Genomic DNA, 19,527 nt, shown 5'->3' with positions numbered 1-19,527 from the left:
ACACACTCGCAAGTCGCTTGGGAAAGCTGTTTTCTCACAATTCTAGTGGGGCATGGTACCTATTTTCTAACAGCCGGCCCTTGTTTTCATTAATATGGTCCCTTTTCTTTTTAAAAAGTGCTTACTCTCCAGAAAAAGCGGGAGCTATGAGGGAAGAGTGAGCCTGCAGTATGCAAATTGGGTTAACCGTTAACGGCCACGGCGCGAAAACGCTTGGCACGTGACTGCGCCTCGCGCCGGAAAAGCGCGCGAGGCAGCAGTCCGCGAGAACAACCTCCGCCCTCTCCTAGGAGCAGACAGCGCATGCGTCTCCATTGCGAGGGCGGGGCGCTTCCTACTGCGCAGGCGTCAGTTACAGGGAAGGCTGCTTTAACCCTGCGTAAAGAGGCACTTTGTATCCGCTCGTCAGCTGCGGCTAAACAGATCCAGTTTTCTCCAAGGTATATGCTGCTACGCCTGCGCGGTATCCGTGCCTCACCCCCCCCCCGGCGTCCCAGTTTGGCACATGCGCGTTACAAGCCTCCTGCCAAGAACTCTCTGACCGGCGCCTTAGAGATTGTTTTGGAAAGGGTAGAGTGACCCGCCGCCTGAATTTCCGGTGCGCCATCGGGTGCCCCTTCGGCGAAGGAGAACTGGGTGAGTGTTTTCCTGGGTGGTAAGGAAAGGCCCGGGTCGGTAGGGCTTGTGAGGGGGTGGGGAGAGCAGCCCCGCACCCCCATTCCTACTTCGGGGGTGGAGGGAGACCTTGGCTTGATTTCCTTCGCCCAGGGATCGCTCTGGAGAAGGCCCGAGGTTAAAAATGTACATATTTAAATGTACACGCCACATATATTCAAAGCAAACACACACACACGCAAATCCTGGGAACTGTATCTTAAGGGTGCTAGTTCAGTGGGGTATGAACTATACTTTCCAGGGTTTAGGAGGCTGCGGGTGGGAAGGTGCTCAGTGTATATACACAGTCAAGGGTTAGGTTGGAGGTGAGGGAGCGGCCTGAGATCCTCAATAGATTCTGCCACCCAGGTCCCTGTTTTCCGTTCCTGCCACCCTTCCTACTTCTCTGGGCCTGACTGTCTTATTTCTGGCAAGTCTTTCCCAAAGTTGGTTTCATTTCTTTGGCAGTTCCTCCCAAACGCTGAATGCGGGAGGTGGCAGACTCTCCTTCCTCCGAGGCTTTGAAGCAGAGGTTGGAGGCCCATCTGTCACGGACGCTTCTGCTGAGATTCCTGCACCTCAGGGGGTTGGACTAGATGACCCTGGGGGGTACCCTTCCAACTCTGCGATTCTATGTTTCTATCCAACCTGCTTCTGCAAGTTTTCTCAGGTGGCCTCTCAAGCAGGGCTTCCATTGCTGATGTGTAACACTAAGGATACCTGGTTGAACAACACAGAACACAGTATCTGATGTAGTGTTCAGCATCCTGAGAAACTTTGTGGGGGTTTTAAAAGTCGGTTTCTAACCATTATGCTTATGAAAACAGGCTTAAAATGATGTTGGTGGGTGACAGCTTAGAAGTTGTTGTTTAGTTGTTTAGTCGTGTCCGACTCTTCGTGACCCCATGGACCATAGCACGCCAGGCACTCCTGTCTTCCACTGCCTCCTGCAGTTTGGTCAAACTCATGTTCGTAGCTTCGAGAACACTGTCCAACCATCTCGTCCTCTGTCGTCCCCTTCTCCTAGTGCCCTCCATCTTTCCCAACATCAAGGTCTTTTCCAAGGATTCTTCTCTTCTCATGAGGTGGCCAAAGTATTGGAGCCTCAGCTTCACGATCTGTCCTTCCAGTGAGCACTCAGGGCTGATTTCCTTAAGAATGGATAGGTTTGATCTTCTTGCAGTCCATGGGACTCTCAAGAGTCTCCTCCAGCACCATAATTCAAAAGCATCAATTCTTCGGCGATCAGCCTTCTTTATGGTCCAGCTCTCACTTCCATACATCACTACTGGGAAAACCATAGCTTTAACTATACGGACCTTTGTAGGCAAGGTGATGTCTCTGCTTTTTAAGATGCTGTCTAGGTTTGTCATTGCTTTTCTCCCAAGAAGCAGGCGTCTTTTAATTTCGTGACTGCTGTCACCATCTGCAGTGATCAAGGAGCCCAAGAAAGTAAAATCTCTCACTCCCTCCATTTCTTCCCCTTCTATTTGCCAGGAGGTGATGGGACCAGTGGCCATGTTCTTGGTTTTTTTGATGTTGAGCTTCAGACCATATTTTGCGTTCTCCTCTTTCACCCTCATCAAAAGGTTCTTTAATTCCTCCTCACTTTCTGCCATCAAGGTTGTGTCATCTGCATATCTGAGGTTGTTGATATTTCTTCCGGCAATTTTAATTCCGGCTTGGGATTCATCTAGTCCAGCCTTTCGCATGATGAATTCTGCATATAAGTTAAATAAGCAGGGAGACAATATATAACCTTGTCGTACTCCTTTCCCCATTTTGAAGTTGTTCCATATCCAGTTCTAACTGTAGCTTCTTGTCCCACATAGAGATTTCTCAGGAGACAGATGAGGTGATCAGGCACTCCCATTTCTTTAAGAACTTGCCATAGTTTGCTGTGGTCGACACAGTCAAAGGCTTTTGCATATTCAATGAAGCAGAAGTAGACGTTTTTCTGGAACTCTTTAGCTTTCTCCATAATCCAGCGCATGTTTGCTATTTGGTCTCTGGTTCCTCTGCCCCTTCGAAATCCAGCTTGTACTTCTGGGAGTTCTCGGTCCACATACTGCCTAAGCCTGCCTTGTAGAATTTTAAGCATAACCTTGCTAGCGTGTGAAATGAGCGCAATTGTGCGGTAGTTGGAGCATTATTTGGCACTGCCCTTCTTTGGAATTGGGATGTAGACTGATCTTCTCCAATCCTCTGGCCATTGCTGAGTTTTCCAAACTTGCTGGCATATTGGGTGGAGCACCTTAACAGCACAATCTTTTAAAATTTTAAATAGTTCAGCTGGAATATCATCACTTCCACTGGCCTTGTTATTAGCAATGCTTTCTAAGGCCCATTTGACTTCACTCTCCAAGATGTCTGGCTCAAGGTCAGCAACCACACTACCTGGGGTGTACGAGACCTCCATATCTTTCTGGTATAATACCTCTGTGTATTCTTGCCACCTATTCTTGATGTCTTCTGCTTCTGTTAAGTCCTTACCACTTTTGTCCTTTATTATGGTAATCTTTGTGCGAAATGTTCCTTTCATATCTCCAATTTTTTTGAACAGATCCCTGGTTTTCCCCATTCTATTGTTTTCCTCTATTTCTTTGCATTGCTCATTTAAGAAGACCCTCTTGTCTCTCCTTGCTATTTTTTTTGGAAATCTGCATTTAGTTTCCTGTATCTTTCCCTATCTCCCTTGCATTTTGCTTGCCTCCTCTCCTCCGCTATTTGTAAGGCCTCGTTGGATAGCCATTTTGCTTTCTTGCATTTTCTTTTCCTTGGGATGGTTTTCGTTGCTGCCTCCTGTATAATGTTACGAGCCTCCATCCATAGTTCTTCAGGCATTCTGTCCACCAAATCTTAGAAGTTAGAGTGGTCTTAAGCAGGATTTCAGGTAGCTGGAGAGCAGATCCATCATTGTTCTTCCTGACTCTTTGCATTTCCTAGCCATGCCTAACAAAATGAACTATACAAAATAAGCAAACTCATGCAAATTTGATTTGAGATATTGGCCTGGTTTGGATACTGTTTGAAGCTCCATAAACCATGGTTTGTGAAACCATAAAGGAGTGTATGGGTCAAAGCATCCTCTGCTCATTCCTTTTCTCCCCATCTTCTATTGCATATTGTCTTTAACATGAACTGAGAGCTCTGGTTTAATATAAGGCACAACAGGTGAAGCGAGGAACCCTCAGCCCAAGCACTCATTCACAGCTTCATAAACCATGGTTTATGAAACAATGGAACAGTTGTCCAAACCATGCCATTGTATTACAGAACTGAGCTTTTATTAAAGTTTGGCTTTCTAGCACAGAATACAAGATGTACTTATTCAACAACAACAAAAACCTGATTATTTTTTTAAAAAAAGAGAGGTGGAATCTTATGATTTTATACAGATAAACAACTGGAGCAAATATTTACATTTTATTTTATTTTTCATAATGTATTCTGGTTTTGCCAGTCACAGAGAGGGCCAAGGAACTATGCAGAGCACTGAAGACCCCCCCCCCCAACCACTGGAAATCTTGCTCGGCCATCTTTCTCTGGCTTCAGACATTTCAGCGGCCATTTGTGTGCATGCTTTAAGGCATGTCTTCACAAGCCAAATGCACTAGAAATTTCACTTTATGGAAACATGGGTTCTTAGGTAGTTGCTGTGAAATCACTGCACACATTCAGCCTTTATTACTTAGCAAAATATGGATCTTGGTGTAACACGTAATTCTCTGACTCTTCTTTCAACAGGCTTTGAAGTTCCAGGTTGCAGTTTTGGCTTTATAACCAGAGCCACCCTCTTCCAACATGAACCACGGTCCTCAGCTGATTGCCTTTACTCGTGCCCAGGAGGAATCAGATCTCTGGAGAGATGGGCATGTCCAGAAAAAAAGCTGCAGAGGCTTCCGTCTTGTTGGCCAGGAGGAAGGGAACACAGCAGGTGAGGCAGCTCGCAGCTTCTACGAGAGCCTTTTGGAAGCTCCAACTAATCCTGCAAGACCCTCACATAGGAAGCGAAAGGCACCTTGCGTACGCCACCTACCTGCGCAAGAGCTTCATCCCGTCCAGAACCACCCGGGACAGACAAGTAGCCGCACAGGGAACAAGTTCCTGAAAGCCGCCCAGGATGGCGACCTGAAATCTCTGCGGACGCTGGCGGAGAAGGAAGGGTGTGATGTGAACTATAGGGACGATTATTATTGGACAGCGATTATGTGTGCAGCTTACGCTGGACAGGTGGAGGCTGTGAGATATCTCCTGAGCTGTGGCGCTGCCTGGGTGGGGGTCTGTGAGTCACAAGGCCGGGATGCTATGGATTTGGCTGAGGAGGCAGGACACCAGGATGTGGTGGACGTCCTAAAGGAGAGTGAAAGGCCACAGGTGAAGGAGGAACCCTCCAGGTGAGCTTTCTTGTTCCTGAGAATTTAGCTAGGGCTCCTTTGGGAGGAAGAGCAGAATATAAATGTAATAAACTAAATATCCAGTTACTGGCTGGAGAAGAAAGCCTCTGAATGGGTTTGCTTTTAAATGCTGCTTCGGACTATTCCAGAAACCCAGGGATACCTGCCAATAAAACTGCCACAGTTTTAAGAGATTCCCATCCACTTAAGACACTTCAACTGACCATCAGTTGTGAACATGGAAAGATCTCCCAGAGCAGCAGTAGTCAATATGTGGCTGGACTACCAACTCCCAGTATCCTCATCCAATGGTTCTTGATGGCTGGGGCTGATGGGAGTTAGAGTCCAAAAGCATCTGGAGGGGCACCATATTGGCAACCCCTATTATAGAGACCATTCCCTGCCACAAACCGTTCACCCCCTTCCTAGCAAATCCAGGCCCTGAATCCTTCTTCCCATATCTAGGCCGCAAATCACTAGAAGAGCTTGGTTGGAATCAACCCTCTTGACTTGGGTTTGCATTTGTGCTGTTTTAAAACTTCTCTCAATTGGTGTTTGTTTTGTTTTAAATTGTTTTTTTTTTCTTCTGTATGCTTGTAAATGTGGGAAAGAGGATTCATAAATGATGATGATGATGATATCTTCATCCAGGCAGTACAGACACAGTGGGTAGCCACTCCCTTTCCCCCCTTTCTTTCTCAAGAGAAGCCTGTATTTGTGTTTCTTCCTCACTTTTCCCTGTAAGATGCTCTTTGAGGGTTACTACAGTCACAGTTTGTGTGAATGTAGCTTGCCTTTCTCCGGTGTAATTTTCCTTTGTTCTGCAGTCCGCAGCCACAAGCCGAGAGGAACTACTGTGCCGTGTGCCGGATGCACTACAGCGAGGACACGGTGGCGTTGCACGAGCGCTCCACTGCTCACCTGTTCAACCGGCGTGACCCACTGCCCCCCACACGCTACCACATCCCAGAGAACAACGTGGGCTTCCGGCTGATGGTCAAGGGAGGTTGGGATCAAGAAGCTGGCTTGGGGCCTGAGGGCACTGGCCGCAAATTCCCAATCCAGACTGTCCTCAAGCGAGATCAGAAAGGCCTGGGCTTTTGCAGTGACCTCAGACCCAAAGTCACCCACTTCGACGCCAATGACTCCAGTGCAGTGGAGAGGCCCGTAGAGCAGCGGCCCAGGAAGGAAAGGGCAGCGACAGTGGGGAAACGAGAAGCTCGGCGCAGAGAGGCCAAGGCCGAGGCTTGGGAACGCAACCTCCGTACTTACATGAACCTTGATATTTGAGCTCTTATTGGTTAGAGGAGATGTCTACATAACCACTTGTTCTCCTTCTGGCCCAATTGGAGAGACAGGACAATGTTGTAAAGGGGAAAGGTCTGCTGATGGAAGGTACAAGGAGCTGCTGGCACCTGCCAGGTAGTAGCCAAAGTGGGTAGTCCAGAAAAATAAACGTGGAGTTTCCAATATGTTGCACTAGACTAGGCCATAACACTCAGGCATCCTTGGACCACCCAGCTAAACAGGCCAAAGGTCAGAAAAGGCTCTTGGCTTCCTTTCAGGATCCCCAAGGGAAGCAAAAGATCAACATCTCTCTGTTTTCCCTCCTTCCCCTGGAGATGTTAGCTTTTGCTCTGCACAGTCGTCGGTGTTCATTGGGCAGGGCTATGTGTACTCTATGCTGGGAAGAAAAAAATAGAATTATTTGCCAACTGTGCTTCAGAACTTGCCTCACAAAAGAGCTGAATTATGTAGCTTATAGAAACTTCAAATTAAATTACCTTATGCAGAAATGTTTGTCATTTTGCATGCATTATTCTCAGTGACGGACATTGAGCTGTGAAGGGCATGGAAGCCCCAATCCCTGGGCGTCTAACCCATTCCTGCCCCCAAGCCCTCTTAGGTTCCAGAAGCATTTCTCATGCATTTTCAGTATATATCATAGAATCATAGAATCATAGTTGGAATGAACCCAAGGGTCATCTAGTCCAATCCCAGCTGAAACATCCAATATTGCAGCCATAAGGGGACTTGACTTTTAAAAGATTTCCCTCAGGAAGCTGGATCCTGCATGGTAACTTTTTCATTGAGTCTCTATGTATTGCCCCCCCCCCGGCTACTCAAGACTTGTGGTGGCTGAGCTCTTGGGTGATTTGTGCTTCTCCAGGTCCCTTGCACATAATTTGAAGGTGTGCTGCAATTTGACCCTGTACCAACAAATGGGGCATGCCACATGTCGGTCAAATGCACAAGCAACTTGCCTTTTGGAACTCTTGCTGCGCTCTCTCTCTCTCTCTCTCTCTCTGTGTGTGTGTGTGTGTGTGTCCGTCCATCCCCTGGCTGCCCTTTCCCTGAGAGCTACACCCTGGGTACCTGTTAGCCTTCCCCTAGCTACAAAAACATGGAAAACAAATAAGTATGTACTGGAGACAAAACAGCAAAATAAAAGGTTGAACAGCTGCTTGGGTCATGACTCATTCAGCACTTGCTCAGTGCACCAGGTGGAGAAAGATCTGAGCTCCAACCTCTGAGTGATGAGTTATTGAGCCTCCCAATACAGCAATACAGGTATGTGTAGAAGACAAAGTAGGACTATAGCAAGGAGGCAGGACTGGCTGCCCAGATTGGTGTGGTATGTATGTGTGTATGAATGAATGAATGAATGAATGAATGATAAACCTAAGGAGGCAGGAGGGAAAGGATGGAAGAAGATGGGAATTTTCTTTTGTCCATGATAGATGAGATGGTATTGGATGTAGGAGATATGTAATCAAAAACTTGGGATCCAATAAAGGATAATAATAATATTAATAATTTATTTATTTGTACCCCGCCCATCTGGCTGGGTTTCCCCAGCCACTCTGGGCGGCTTTCAACAAAGATTAAAAATACATTAAAATGTCACACATTAAAAACTTCCCTGAACAGGGCTGCCTTCAGAAGTCTTCTAAATGTCAGGTAGTTCTTTATCTCTTTGACATCTGATGGGAGGGCGTTTCATGGGGCGGGCACCACTACCGAGAAGGCCCTCTGCCTGGTTCCCTGTAGCTTTGCTTCTCACAGTGAGGGAACCGCCAGAAGGCCCTCGGAGCTGGACCCCTCAGTGTACGGGCAGAACGATGGGGGGTGGAGATGCTCCTTCAGGTATACTGGGCCAAGGCCTAGGGCTTTCTAAAATTTGGCCCCATCTGTGCTATTCATTTAAAAAAGGATCATACCTTGGGCAGCACATCCTTTTTTGCCGCCTGAGGCAAAACAGGAAGGTGCTGTGGCTGCCAAAGCCTACCTTACCTGGGTTGAGAGGCAATGCCTGCAAAGCAGTTTTGACAATGTTGGGCTCTGGTGATATCTCATGAGATCTGGCCAAAAGCTGCTGTTGGCACCATTTCTCTACCAGTGGTGGAAGTAGGCAGGGAGCCCGTGGAACACCGCCTCTTGGGCTTCTGCCACCCGAGGTGGCTACCTCTGCCTGTCACATGGGGGAGCCGGCCCTGATCATACCAATTTAACCACTGAGTCTTCCCCCAAAGAATCCTACTGTTCTCAGTGGTTTAATTCCTCTTTCTAGGGAACTTCTTATCCCCATGTCACCTTCTGAACACCCATGAAATTAGGATGAGGCTTGGACCACAGGTTGCCCAGTCCTGCGTTTCAGGCAGCTAGCACCTTGCAACACTGTCTTGCAGACATTCCCTTCCACCTGATGTCACTCCCAGAAGTACCATGCAGCTGTCGTAGGCAGCAGCTAGTGGGGATGGGGCATAGCTCAGTGCTGGATCTCCTGCTTTGGATGCAGAGGGTCCCAGGTTCAGCTCCCAGGCTGGGAAAGACTCCTGTCTGTAACCTGCCGATATTTCCCTAGCATGTGTTTTTCAGGGGGAGCCAATGCAACGCCCTGCAGAAGTTGAACTACAACTCCCATCAGTCTCAGCTGCCTGACCAAAGGTTCCAGGGATGATAGGGAGATGTAGCCCAATCTGAAGGGCATATCATTGACTACCTGCAGTGTATGTATACTACTACTACTACTACTACTAATAATAATAATAATAATTGTACCCCCACCCATCTGGCTGGGTTTCCCCAGCCACTCTGGGCGACTTCCAACAAAGATTAAAAATACATTAAAATGTATACTTGGGCTTCCAGATGCCAACAAGGGAAGACTTTCCTGTGGTGTGTGTGCTAAGCAAGTTCCCTTTTATATTGTGCTTATTAGATTATGGGCTTGCAGACAGAGCCTTATCATTTAATTTCTATACAGCACTTCAAAAATTGTAGGCAATTTATAAGTGATAATTAATAGCAACATGTAAGGTTTGCAACAAAATGTTGCAGCGTGAAGCCTGTGGGACCCTCCTGCTGCTTGTAAAATTGTGCTGACAGGAAGATGAAGTGTGCATCTTAAAATGCAGCGTGGGTTCCACCATTATTAATATACCTGAAGGAGCATCTCCACCCCCATCGTTCTGCCCGGACACTGAGGTCCAGCTCTGAGGGCCTTCTGGCGGTTCCTTCCCTGCGAGAAGTGAGGTTACAGGGAAGCAGGCAGAGGGCCTTCTCGGTAGTGGCACCCGCCCTGTGGAACGCCCTCCCATCAGATGTCAAGGAAATAAACAACTATCTGACTTTTAGAAGACATCTGAAGGCAGCCCTGTTTAGGGAAGTTTTTAATGTTTGATGTTTTATCATGTTTTTAATATTCTGTTGGGAGCTGCCCAGAGTGGCCTGGGGAAACCCAGCCAGATGGGCGGGGTATAAATAATAAAATTAATAATATTGTCTCCCAAAACAGATGTCAACAACAGAAATATTACTACTCCTAATACTAATGATAAATAATAAAGGTAAATATTATGTAGCACTTTTCAGTCTTCAAAGCGCTACAATTATCACACTAGTCCTCCCAGCAGCCTTCATCTGTCGCCAGATGTTTTGAACTACAACTCCCATCAGCCCCGGGCCGCCTCACATAAACTGGAGAGGAGACGACTCCATAGTACAGTGAGAAACCTAGCAACAAGCTATGGGACTGTTCCGGAGGGCCAATTACTTTCTGGTCCTACCTCGCAGTTTCCTAGTCGGACTTTAATAGGCTGAGCACCAAGTATTGGCACGCACGCGCGGACCGCTTCGCTTTGGGCGGCTTCCTGAAGCCACATCCGCCCTCATGGGTGCGTGCCCTTTCTGCCTCCCCTTCCGCCATGGATCAACGCAGACCGGGAGGAATCCCTTCGCGCGTGAAACCTTGCAGTTGTCGGAGGGGTGTTTAGGTAATTATGATTGGGGAGGAGCGGGTCTCGCGTGAAGACAGGTTGCTGGGGGGAAATCACGCAATGGTAGAGTTGGAAGGGGACCCCCGAGGGTCATCTAGTCCAACACGCGAAGGCAAGACTCTCAGCTAGATCATACACGACAGGTGGCCATACAGCCTCTGCTTAAAAACTCTCACGGAAAGGACAGTCCAGGTGGGGAGAGGGGCTGTTGCCCTCAGGTCCTGATTGTGGGCTTCTCCCCATGGGGACATTTTGCTGGCTGCAGTAAGGGCAGGATGCTGGAATAGATGGGCCTGATCCTGCAGGGCTCTTATTCAGCTGTAAAAAGATCCCCCACCACCAATGGGTAATGTTTGCTGTTCTATAAGTCACCTGGCTTTCCCAGATTTCCCGAAGTAGTGGAAGATTTCTGGATGCCAGCTGGTAAGGCGTTAGGGAGATGTGAAGTGGCTACGGAAAAACAATTTCTCTTCCCCAACACTCTCTCTCTCTCTCTCTGTGTGTGTGTGTGTGAGAGAGAGAGAGAGAGAGAGAGAGAGAGCGCACACACATTAGGTAAATAGATAGTATCAGGTGTCAAACACAAGAATAATGAACTAGGTCTTTGGTATAAAACCATGGTTCCCAGCACACGCCCCACGGGGGGCAATTTGATTTTTATGGGGGGCAATTCGAGAATGAGTTATTAACAGTGAATTGGTTTGCATTTTGCATTTCTTATGGTTCTAAGGGCCTCATATGCAGTATATAAATATATATTGTGACATACACAAGCAATATGGATGCCATGTTCTTCGGATGTTGTTTAGACCAAGTTAATGGCCTTTTAGGCTTCCTCCACATGTGTAGGAATTCACTTTTTGAATAATAAGAATTATATGTCACGGGGGTGGGGCATCATGATTTTAGAGACACTTAGGTGGGGAATGGCCAAAATAAGGTTGGGAACCTCAGGTATACAACAAAGGTCATACAGCGAAGGTGAGCAAAGCAGAGATGGAGGTGTGTGGTCAGAACCTAGGGGGAGGGTGCTGGGTACTGATCCTGCATCTCCCCCCACAGCTTGGCAGCGTCAAGCCCTTTCCACCACATGCCGGCTCCCATGACGTCAAGGTACCAGCGTCGCCTGTGGCGCTACGTTGATTCCAGCCGCCGCCGCAAGCTGCGCAGGCTTCTGCAGCATCACGGGGAAGCCTTGGACTTGGGCGAGGTGGCCGGGCGCAAGCTCCGAACGCCCCTTCACCGATGCTGTGCCAGGAAGGACCACAAAACTGCAATCCTCTTGCTGAAGCATGGAGCAGACCCTTCCGTTCCAGACTGGCGTGGGGACACGGCTTTGCATGTGGCTGCCCGACAGGTGGCCCGCAAGGGAGGCACGGGTGAGGCACGGCCTTCAAGTAGCTCCTTGGTCAGCTTATGGACATGCTAAGGCCTTTGCACATGGGGGTCTGTGGTTGTCTGCTGTGAGTGGAGGAGATGGAATAGGGAAGGATGGAGGTGGAAGGGATCTGTATGGTTTTCTGGGCCAGCTCCCTGACAGGGCAGGAAATCTACTGCCACAGCATCCCTGATTGGTTGGATAATAGCGTCGCTGATAGGTAGGACTACAGCAATCTCGGCAGGCTGTAGAATATTAATCAGCCTTATAAAACTTATAACATATAATAACTGTTTAAAACACACACACACACACACACACAAACACTAAACAACATCCACACAAGTTAAAACCTTGCTGTGATGATAAAATGGGGAGGAGAACGGTGTACTCCACCTTGAGCTATTTGTGGAAAGGTGGACTATAAAATTTATGTATTTATTAATAATAATAATAATAATAATTATTATTATTATTATACCCTGCCCATCTGGCTGGGTTTCCCTAGCCACTCTGGGCGGCTTCCAACTGAACATTAAAAACAATACAGCATCAAACATTAAAAACGTCCCTAAACAGGGCCGCCTTCAGTTGTCTTCTAAAAGTAAAATAGTTGCTTATTGCCTTGACATCTGCTGGGAGGGCGTTCTACAGGGCGGGTGCCACTACCGAGAAGGCCCTCTGTCTGGTTCCCTGTAACCTCACTTCTCACAATGAGGGAACCGCCAGAAGGCCCTCGGTGGTGGATCTCAGTGTCCAGGCTGAAGGATGGGGGTGGAGACGCTCCTTCAGATATACAGGACCGAGGCCGTTTAGGGCTTTAAAGGTCAGTACCAACACTTTGAATTGTGCTCGGAAACGTACTGGGAACCAGTGTAGATCTCTCAGGACCGGTGTTATGTGGTCCTGGCGGCCACTCCCAGTCACTAGTTTAGTTTTATCTATATATACATGGGTGTAGCCAAAGGGGGGGCAGGGAGAGGCAGCTGCCCCCCGATCAATAAAAATACATATCTAACTAAGCTCTCCCCCACAAAAGGTCTGCCCCCCCCAAAAAACTTGGCTATACCTATAAAAACGCCTGGATTTCCTGTCAGCAGAACATATTGTAGCCATTAGAGGGCGCTGGAGAGAGGGTTTGCCTGATGCTGTTAGGTCGGTTGCCATTCATTAATCTCGGTGTTGTTTTTTTTGTTCTTCCCCTTCCCCCAGTCTACGAAGACCTGTTTTCACCCTTGCGAAACCGTTGCCCCTCTGCAATGAGCATCAGGAACAGAGATGGGAAGACACCAGGAGAACTCCTGAGGGAAGAGGAAGAGAAATGGGTATCGGCGTGGGTCCGTGGGGGAAGGATAAGGTTGGGTTTCAGATGCTTGCTGACCAGACTGGATGCTGATAACTTCCCTAACTTTTCTTGCAGTGCTCTCAGGAGGCATCGGAGGAAGACAAGGCAGAGGGCGACGCAGAGAGGGAGTGGCGCCAGAAACTCCTTGGCGAATGGGAGGACGAGTACCAGGAGATGGGCTGGCAATACGAAGGTGAAGCTCAGCCTCGCAGAGTCAAAAGTTCTGTGAGAGCCAGTGTAGTGGTTAGAGTGTTGAACTAGGCCCTGGGAGACCCGGGTTCAAATCCACCGCCCCTCAGCTTGACCTACCCCACAGAGCTGCTGTAAGGATTAAATGGGGAGGTAGGGGGAGCTATATGTCTCCTTCAGCTGCTTGCAGGACAGGTGGGATATTGATTTTATTTATTATTATTGTTTGCACTATGTTTGGCCTGAATATTATTTTCCCCCAAATAATATTTATTGATTTTCAAACATTTCAACACAAAGACAAACACACAAAAGCAAAAAGAAAACATAATCGGAAAAAGAAAAAACCTATCAATTCTTACATTAACTTGTGGACTTCCTCGATTCCCCCCTCACTGGGTCCATTTATTAAATCTAAATTAAGCAATTTTCCTTTATCATCTTAAATCATTCTAACACATTTTTTTCCATTATTTCCATCACAACCAATTTTAATCTACACAAAGGAAAAAAAACCATAGACTATCCTCAACCTATAAGTCATTAATTAATCCTAAATTTATTTTCCCACCCATCTCTAATTCTTCCTTTAGCCTCACAATTTATACCCCAAAATTTTTCCATACATTCAAATATTATTTCTTCTATCATAATAACCTTTAACCACTTTTATCGAATCCTACCCCCCTTCCCCTGGACTCCAGATCTCCCAGGTGCATCAACCAGCTCCATAAAACGTTCTAGTTTCGGACCATCTTAATCAATCAGAAAATAACCCATTATTTCTCCTCACCCTATTCCTACTCTTTCACCACCTATCCACCACTCTCCCTTTTTTGTCCCCTGCTGCCTCCCCCATTTTCTAACTGTAGCACAGTTTCCTATGTTTCCACTTTTCAGCCCTATCTCAATTCCCCCCCCCCCCAGTTAAGCTCAGGCCCCAGCATAGATCCTGCCCTCCCTCTCTCACTGGGAGGACATTATTCCATGCTGGCAGGACTTGTTGAATCAAACATAAGTCTTGTTTCCCCTCTCCCACTGGGGGAACAATATTCCATACTTCCTCCTCTTTTTAAAGTTCAGTTATATTGTCCAGGACTGATGGATCTTTAGTCCGAGAGCAAAGTAATAAAAATAAACACAGGCCTGAACAAAAATTAGATAATCATGAAACATAAGACATTCAAGCAGAGTAACCAGCCAATGGCCTTAGCAACAGTTCCCACCCCGTTTTTCACTTACGAGAGCCCACTCAGACCCCCTCTGCTTCACCCTGCTCTGTGTAAGGTGAGCCTCCCTGGGGATGTACAAGCGGTTCCTGAGAAAGTCAAGAGTTCCTCCCTGAGTCAGGGACCCTGACTTCTACCGTAGGCATGAACGTACCTAGGGGGTCAGGGCAGACTATTTCCCTCTTGTTTTAAAAACTTTTTTTAAAAAAATTGTACTTTGCCTACAGGGCTGCTGGGTGCGTTGCTGAGAAGCAGACAAGAAACCATCCAATTCTGTCTTCTCCAGGCAAAGCACGAGTCGCGACCTGTAAGACAAACCTTGCCATAGCTGCCAAGTCTCCCGTATTCCCCGGGAAACCCCGTTTTTCCAGCCGTTCCCACCTGGAAAAACGGATTTTGTTTTGTTCCCCCCCGGTTTACTTACCGGCCGGGGGAGGCTCCTTCTGCGCATGTCTGGAGTCTCTGGCAAGCGATTTCTGGCATGGCGGCCATTTTGGAACTGGGCGGAGCATGCTCAGAAGCGACTTTCGATGCTGCTCTGCCCAGTTCCAAAATGGCTGCAGCGTGACTGCCGATCCTTTATTTTTCCGGCAGGAACTTGGCAGGTATGAACCTTGCCCCAGCTTGTGGTTTGCCTGGAGCGAGACAAACCATGGGCCCAGTTTGAAACGACTTGCTAAGCCAAGCCAAGGCTTAGTTCACAGTGACACAGCAGAACCAAAAGAGCAAAAATGACCTTTCCTCTGAGAACCTGCACACTTATAGCTCCACACTAAACCATGGTTTGCCTTAGTGTTACATGTAAAACAGCTCAAAATGTGCTATGCTCCTACAGCAGATTATATTGAAGGCTTTCTGTGCTGATCACTGGGGGCAGGGGGGGATTGTTTCCCAGGTGACCCTTGGCCTGGGAAAATATTGCAAAAGATTAATAATAATAATAATAATAATAAATTTATATACAGGTGAAACTCTGAAAATTAGAATATCGCCGAAAAGTGCATTTATTTCAGTAATGCAACTTAAAAGGGGAAACCAATATATGAGATAGATCAGGGGTCCCCAGACTTACCGTGCGGCGGGCCGGTGCCCGCCGCGCCGACTGCGCGGTGGGCCGGAGGGCAGGGGAGTGCGCGCGCAGCGGGCCGGAGGGCGGGGGAGTGCGCGCCCGTGCGCATGCGCACACGCGCCCGTGCGGGAAAAAAATCACCGAAAATCGCTTGTGCGCATGCGTATGGGCCTCCCCTGACCCGGAAGTGCACCAGAAATGACCTCTTCCGGGTCAGGAGAGGCCCATACGCATGCGCACAAAGGATTTTCGGCGATTTTTTGGCGATTTTTTAGATCGCCGCTGCGCCGCGCGCCGTGAGAGCGGGCGGCGGCAGCGGGCGGCGGGGGTCGTCGCGGGCCGGATTGGAAGGCCGATTGGGCCGCATCCGGCCCGGGGGCCGTAGTTTGGGGACCCCTGAGATAGATGCATGACATGCAAAGCAAGATATGTCAAGCCTTTATTTGTTGTAATTGTAATTATTTGTCGTTAGGTGGGTCAATTATATATAGAATGTAATTAATGAAATGTAACAGCCGTGTTTATTTTTGTATTATTGTAACTATTTGTTTTATTACTGTGGAATTTCCAAAAGAAAGCATTTGTAAAAATTAAAATTAAAATAAAAAAATAATAAGTTGCCTTACTGAAATAAATGTACTTTTCGACGATATTCTAATTTTCTGAGTTTCACCTGTACAACTCTTCACCTGAAGTTCTCAGGGTGGTTCACAAGATAAAAATACAGGATAAAGCAGGAAAGAAATAGTTTTTTAAAAAACCGTCCCACAAGCACAATTTAAAGGCCTTAGAACAGGCATCCCCAAACTGTGGCCCTCCAGATGTTTTGGCCTACAACTCCCATGATCCCTAGCTAACAGGACCAGTGGTTGAGGAAGATGGGAGTTGTAGTCCAAAACATCTGGAGGCCCGAAGTTTGGGGGTGCCTGCCTTAGAATATTAATCAGCCAAAGTTGTGTTATATTTCAGATCACTTCCATAATTGCCATTTTATCTGAGAATTGTCATCTTAGAAATTTAAATGACGATAGTCCTCTTCCTTCTCCTTGGTTCACACAGCTGTTATGAGGAATCCAATGATGTGTCTGGCCAATTGTTGTCCGAGTGCCATGTTCAGTTGGGTGTATAATGGGTGAGACGATCATTTAAGTTGTATTCTCAAATTCCTCTTCCCTTTTCACCCTTCCCAGAGGATTTCTACACCACTGGCCCAGACACGGAAACCTACGAGGACTGGGCTGACCGCATCGCTCAAGAATACAGGCAGAGGCGCAGCCGGGACGAGGAACGCCTTCGCCAGAGGCCTAAAGCAGAGCCACAGAAGACTCCCCTTAAGTTGGGGAGCCTCCGTGAGGAGGAACACCTGCTCTACGAAAAGCGGGCCCGAGCCAAGGAAAAGGAACTGAGGGAAGCCAAGAGGCTGCGCTACGAGGAAGGCTGCAGCCAGGTCTTCTCTGCCGACGGTTCGCGCCTTTTGAGATACGTGGACATTCCCTGGCCGTGCCCGGCCGGGACGCCAGAGGAGATGGCTGCCGTGGCGCTCCATGGCATGGACCCCTCTGACAGAGCGGCTTACCGGCGCTTCCTGCGGCGCCAGCAGGCCCTCTGGCACCCGGACAAGTTTGCCCAACGCTGTGGTGCGCGCTTGGCAGAGCAGGATCGCTGCCGGATATTGGACACTGTCACGGCGCTCTCCCAAGCGTTCAACCGGCTAGCAGAAGCTTGCAAATAACTCACTCGCTCTCTCCTTGGCTGTCTGTGAATAAAGGGTTGGTTTTCTTTTTGCCTTTTTGAAGAGGACGGAATTGTGCTGGATTGCGTTTCGGGCAGCAAGGGCTTCTTGCCTTTTCCCCCTACCCTGTTCAAGATGTCAAATGAAGTGGTTTCTCGGCAAGCCTCTTGGGAGTCTTTCCAGAGAAGCACAGAGATAAGTGGTCTTTTCTCTTCTTGAAAGGAACCCCCTTGGAGACCAAAGCTAGTTAAGAATTGTCACCCTCTGGATGTTTTTGGAGCTGTAGTCCAGAACATCAGGAGGGCGCCAAGTTGGCAAAGGCTGGTTTTCAAAGTGTCAGGTGTAACTTCAGCGTGAACACAGCAGAGTTTGCGCAGGTTTTTCCGGAAGCTTCTGGCGGTAACTTAAATGACTAGACGTCTGGACACAGAGTAAAACTATATACAGGATTTATTAAAATAAAGAAAATCCAGAGTTTCTATGTACAGCTTTAGAACTCAAAACAAAGTAAAATAAATCCTTTCCTCTCTGTCTCTCTCTCAACCGATACAGCACCTCTCCTCCTACACTGACCACACTCACCACACCACGTACTGTGCTAGCTTTCTCTGATAACAGGTCTCGGTGCTGATCCCAACCAATGAGAGCGCAGTTACTAAGGCAGAAGTAGACCTTGGCTTTCTGCCCAGTGTTAATTGCTTGTCCTAGAGTTGATTGTGTGAAGAAGCAATCTGATGGTTTCTCACGCTACTAATTTAGCAAAACCCGAACATTTCATGCCCTCTTTGTTCCTTTGCAGGGTTAATAATGTCTGTTTGCGGATTTGTCATAGCAAATGCAACCCTACAAACTAAAACAAAAAACAACTAGGCAAGGCTGAAAGAGAGCAGCCAAAACAACAGCACAGACACAGACAGACAGACAGACAGACAGACAGACACACACACACACACACACACACACACACGTGTGTTCTGCTTGCGTGCGACGCTGGGAAATAATTAAATAATTCTAATTCAGACCCAGAAATGGCAGGTTAGAGCTAGGGAGTCCTTGTGACTCGTGAGGAAACCCTTCCCGAAGCCCAAATAGAACGTCAGTGAGGGCGGTAGAAGCCCCTAGGAGACCGGAGGCACAGTGGGGCTTTGTTTATGCTGCTCATCCTCTCCAGAACTTCAGTTCTAGTTATTGATATTTTAGGATACCGTATTTTGGGTATGGATTGCAGAGAGAGAGAGAACAGCAGAGAAAGTGTTTAAAGGGGGTTTAGAGGGCGCTCCCCACTTTACGAGATTCCGCTTAAGCTCACGCGGGCCCAGAACGTAAGCCCCCACATAACTGGGGAGTCGCCTTTATGACACTCACAACTGTTCCCATCGCCATTGCATTTCCGTCCCAAAATGCTCACATTCTTGTTTAAAGCCCTAAGTGACTCAGGGCCCCAAATATATGAAAGGGTGCCTCCATCTATACAGACCACCTCAAGATAAGCAGAGGAGGGCCTCTTGGTAGTTACGCCGCCTTCAGACGTTCGGGGTGGGTGGGTGGCCCACCACAGGGCCTTCTCTGTGACAGCCCCCAAGCGGTGGAATTCCCTTCCCACAGAGGTGTGTCCAACACCTTCATTACGCGGCATTCATTGCATGCTGGAAGACACATTTCCCTCCTGCCTTTGATAGCTAAGAGGCTGGGGTTGCCATACGTCTGGATTTTCCCGGAAATAAAGGTAAAGGACTCCTGGACGTTTAAGTCCAGTCAAAGGCGACTATGGAGTTGCGATGCTCATCTCACTTTCAGGCCGAGGGAGCCGGCGTTTTTCCACAGTCAGTTTTCCTGGTCATGTGGCCAGCATGACTAAATCGCTACTGGAACACGGAGGACCATGACAAGTACCAGAACGCTCAGAAACGTCATTTACCTTCCCGCCGCAGCGGTACCTATTTATCTACTTGCACTGGTGTGCTTTCGAACTGCTAGGTTGGCAGGAGCTGGGACAGAGCAACGGAAGCTCACCCTGTTGCGGGGATTCGAACCGTTGACCTTCCAATCAGCAAGCCCAAGAGGTTCAGTGGTTTAGACCACAGTGCCACCTGCGTCCCTTTTCCTGGAAATAGCCTGGATTTGGTCATCTGAAACAATGTCTGGGCGGAAAATCGCTGAAATGTCTGAGAAAATCTGGGCGTATGTCCATGTCAGCAGCATCAAATTTGGCGAAATTCATTAAAAATAGATTTTACAAAAACCGCTCAACAACT

The 19,527-nt window shown here is 47.9% G+C and overlaps 2 protein-coding genes across 2 annotated transcripts; both read left to right on the top strand.

Annotated features, from left to right (window-relative positions):
- Window positions 1-362: 362 nt before the first annotated feature.
- GPANK1 (G-patch domain and ankyrin repeats 1) lies at window positions 363-7,984 on the top strand. The gene is made up of 3 exons (XM_035107177.2): window positions 363-636; window positions 4,402-5,051; window positions 5,879-7,984. Exons 2-3 carry the CDS (start codon window positions 4,459-4,461, stop codon window positions 6,339-6,341), a joined length of 1,056 nt encoding a protein of 351 aa, XP_034963068.1. The 5' UTR covers window positions 363-636; window positions 4,402-4,458; the 3' UTR covers window positions 6,342-7,984.
- Window positions 7,985-10,240: 2,256 nt separating this feature from the next.
- On the top strand, window positions 10,241-18,302 carry NFKBIL1 (NFKB inhibitor like 1). The gene is made up of 5 exons (XM_035107176.2): window positions 10,241-10,327; window positions 11,393-11,709; window positions 12,921-13,033; window positions 13,129-13,246; window positions 16,731-18,302. Exons 2-5 carry the CDS (start codon window positions 11,421-11,423, stop codon window positions 17,270-17,272), a joined length of 1,062 nt encoding a protein of 353 aa, XP_034963067.2. The 5' UTR covers window positions 10,241-10,327; window positions 11,393-11,420; the 3' UTR covers window positions 17,273-18,302.
- Window positions 18,303-19,527: the final 1,225 nt, after the last annotated feature.

This window comes from Zootoca vivipara, chromosome 2 (assembly GCF_963506605.1).
Source record: "Zootoca vivipara chromosome 2, rZooViv1.1, whole genome shotgun sequence".
Taxonomy (NCBI): Eukaryota; Metazoa; Chordata; class Lepidosauria; order Squamata; family Lacertidae; genus Zootoca; species Zootoca vivipara.
The sequence above is the reverse complement of the archived record's forward strand: the minus strand, read 5'-3'. Positions and strand labels throughout refer to the sequence as shown.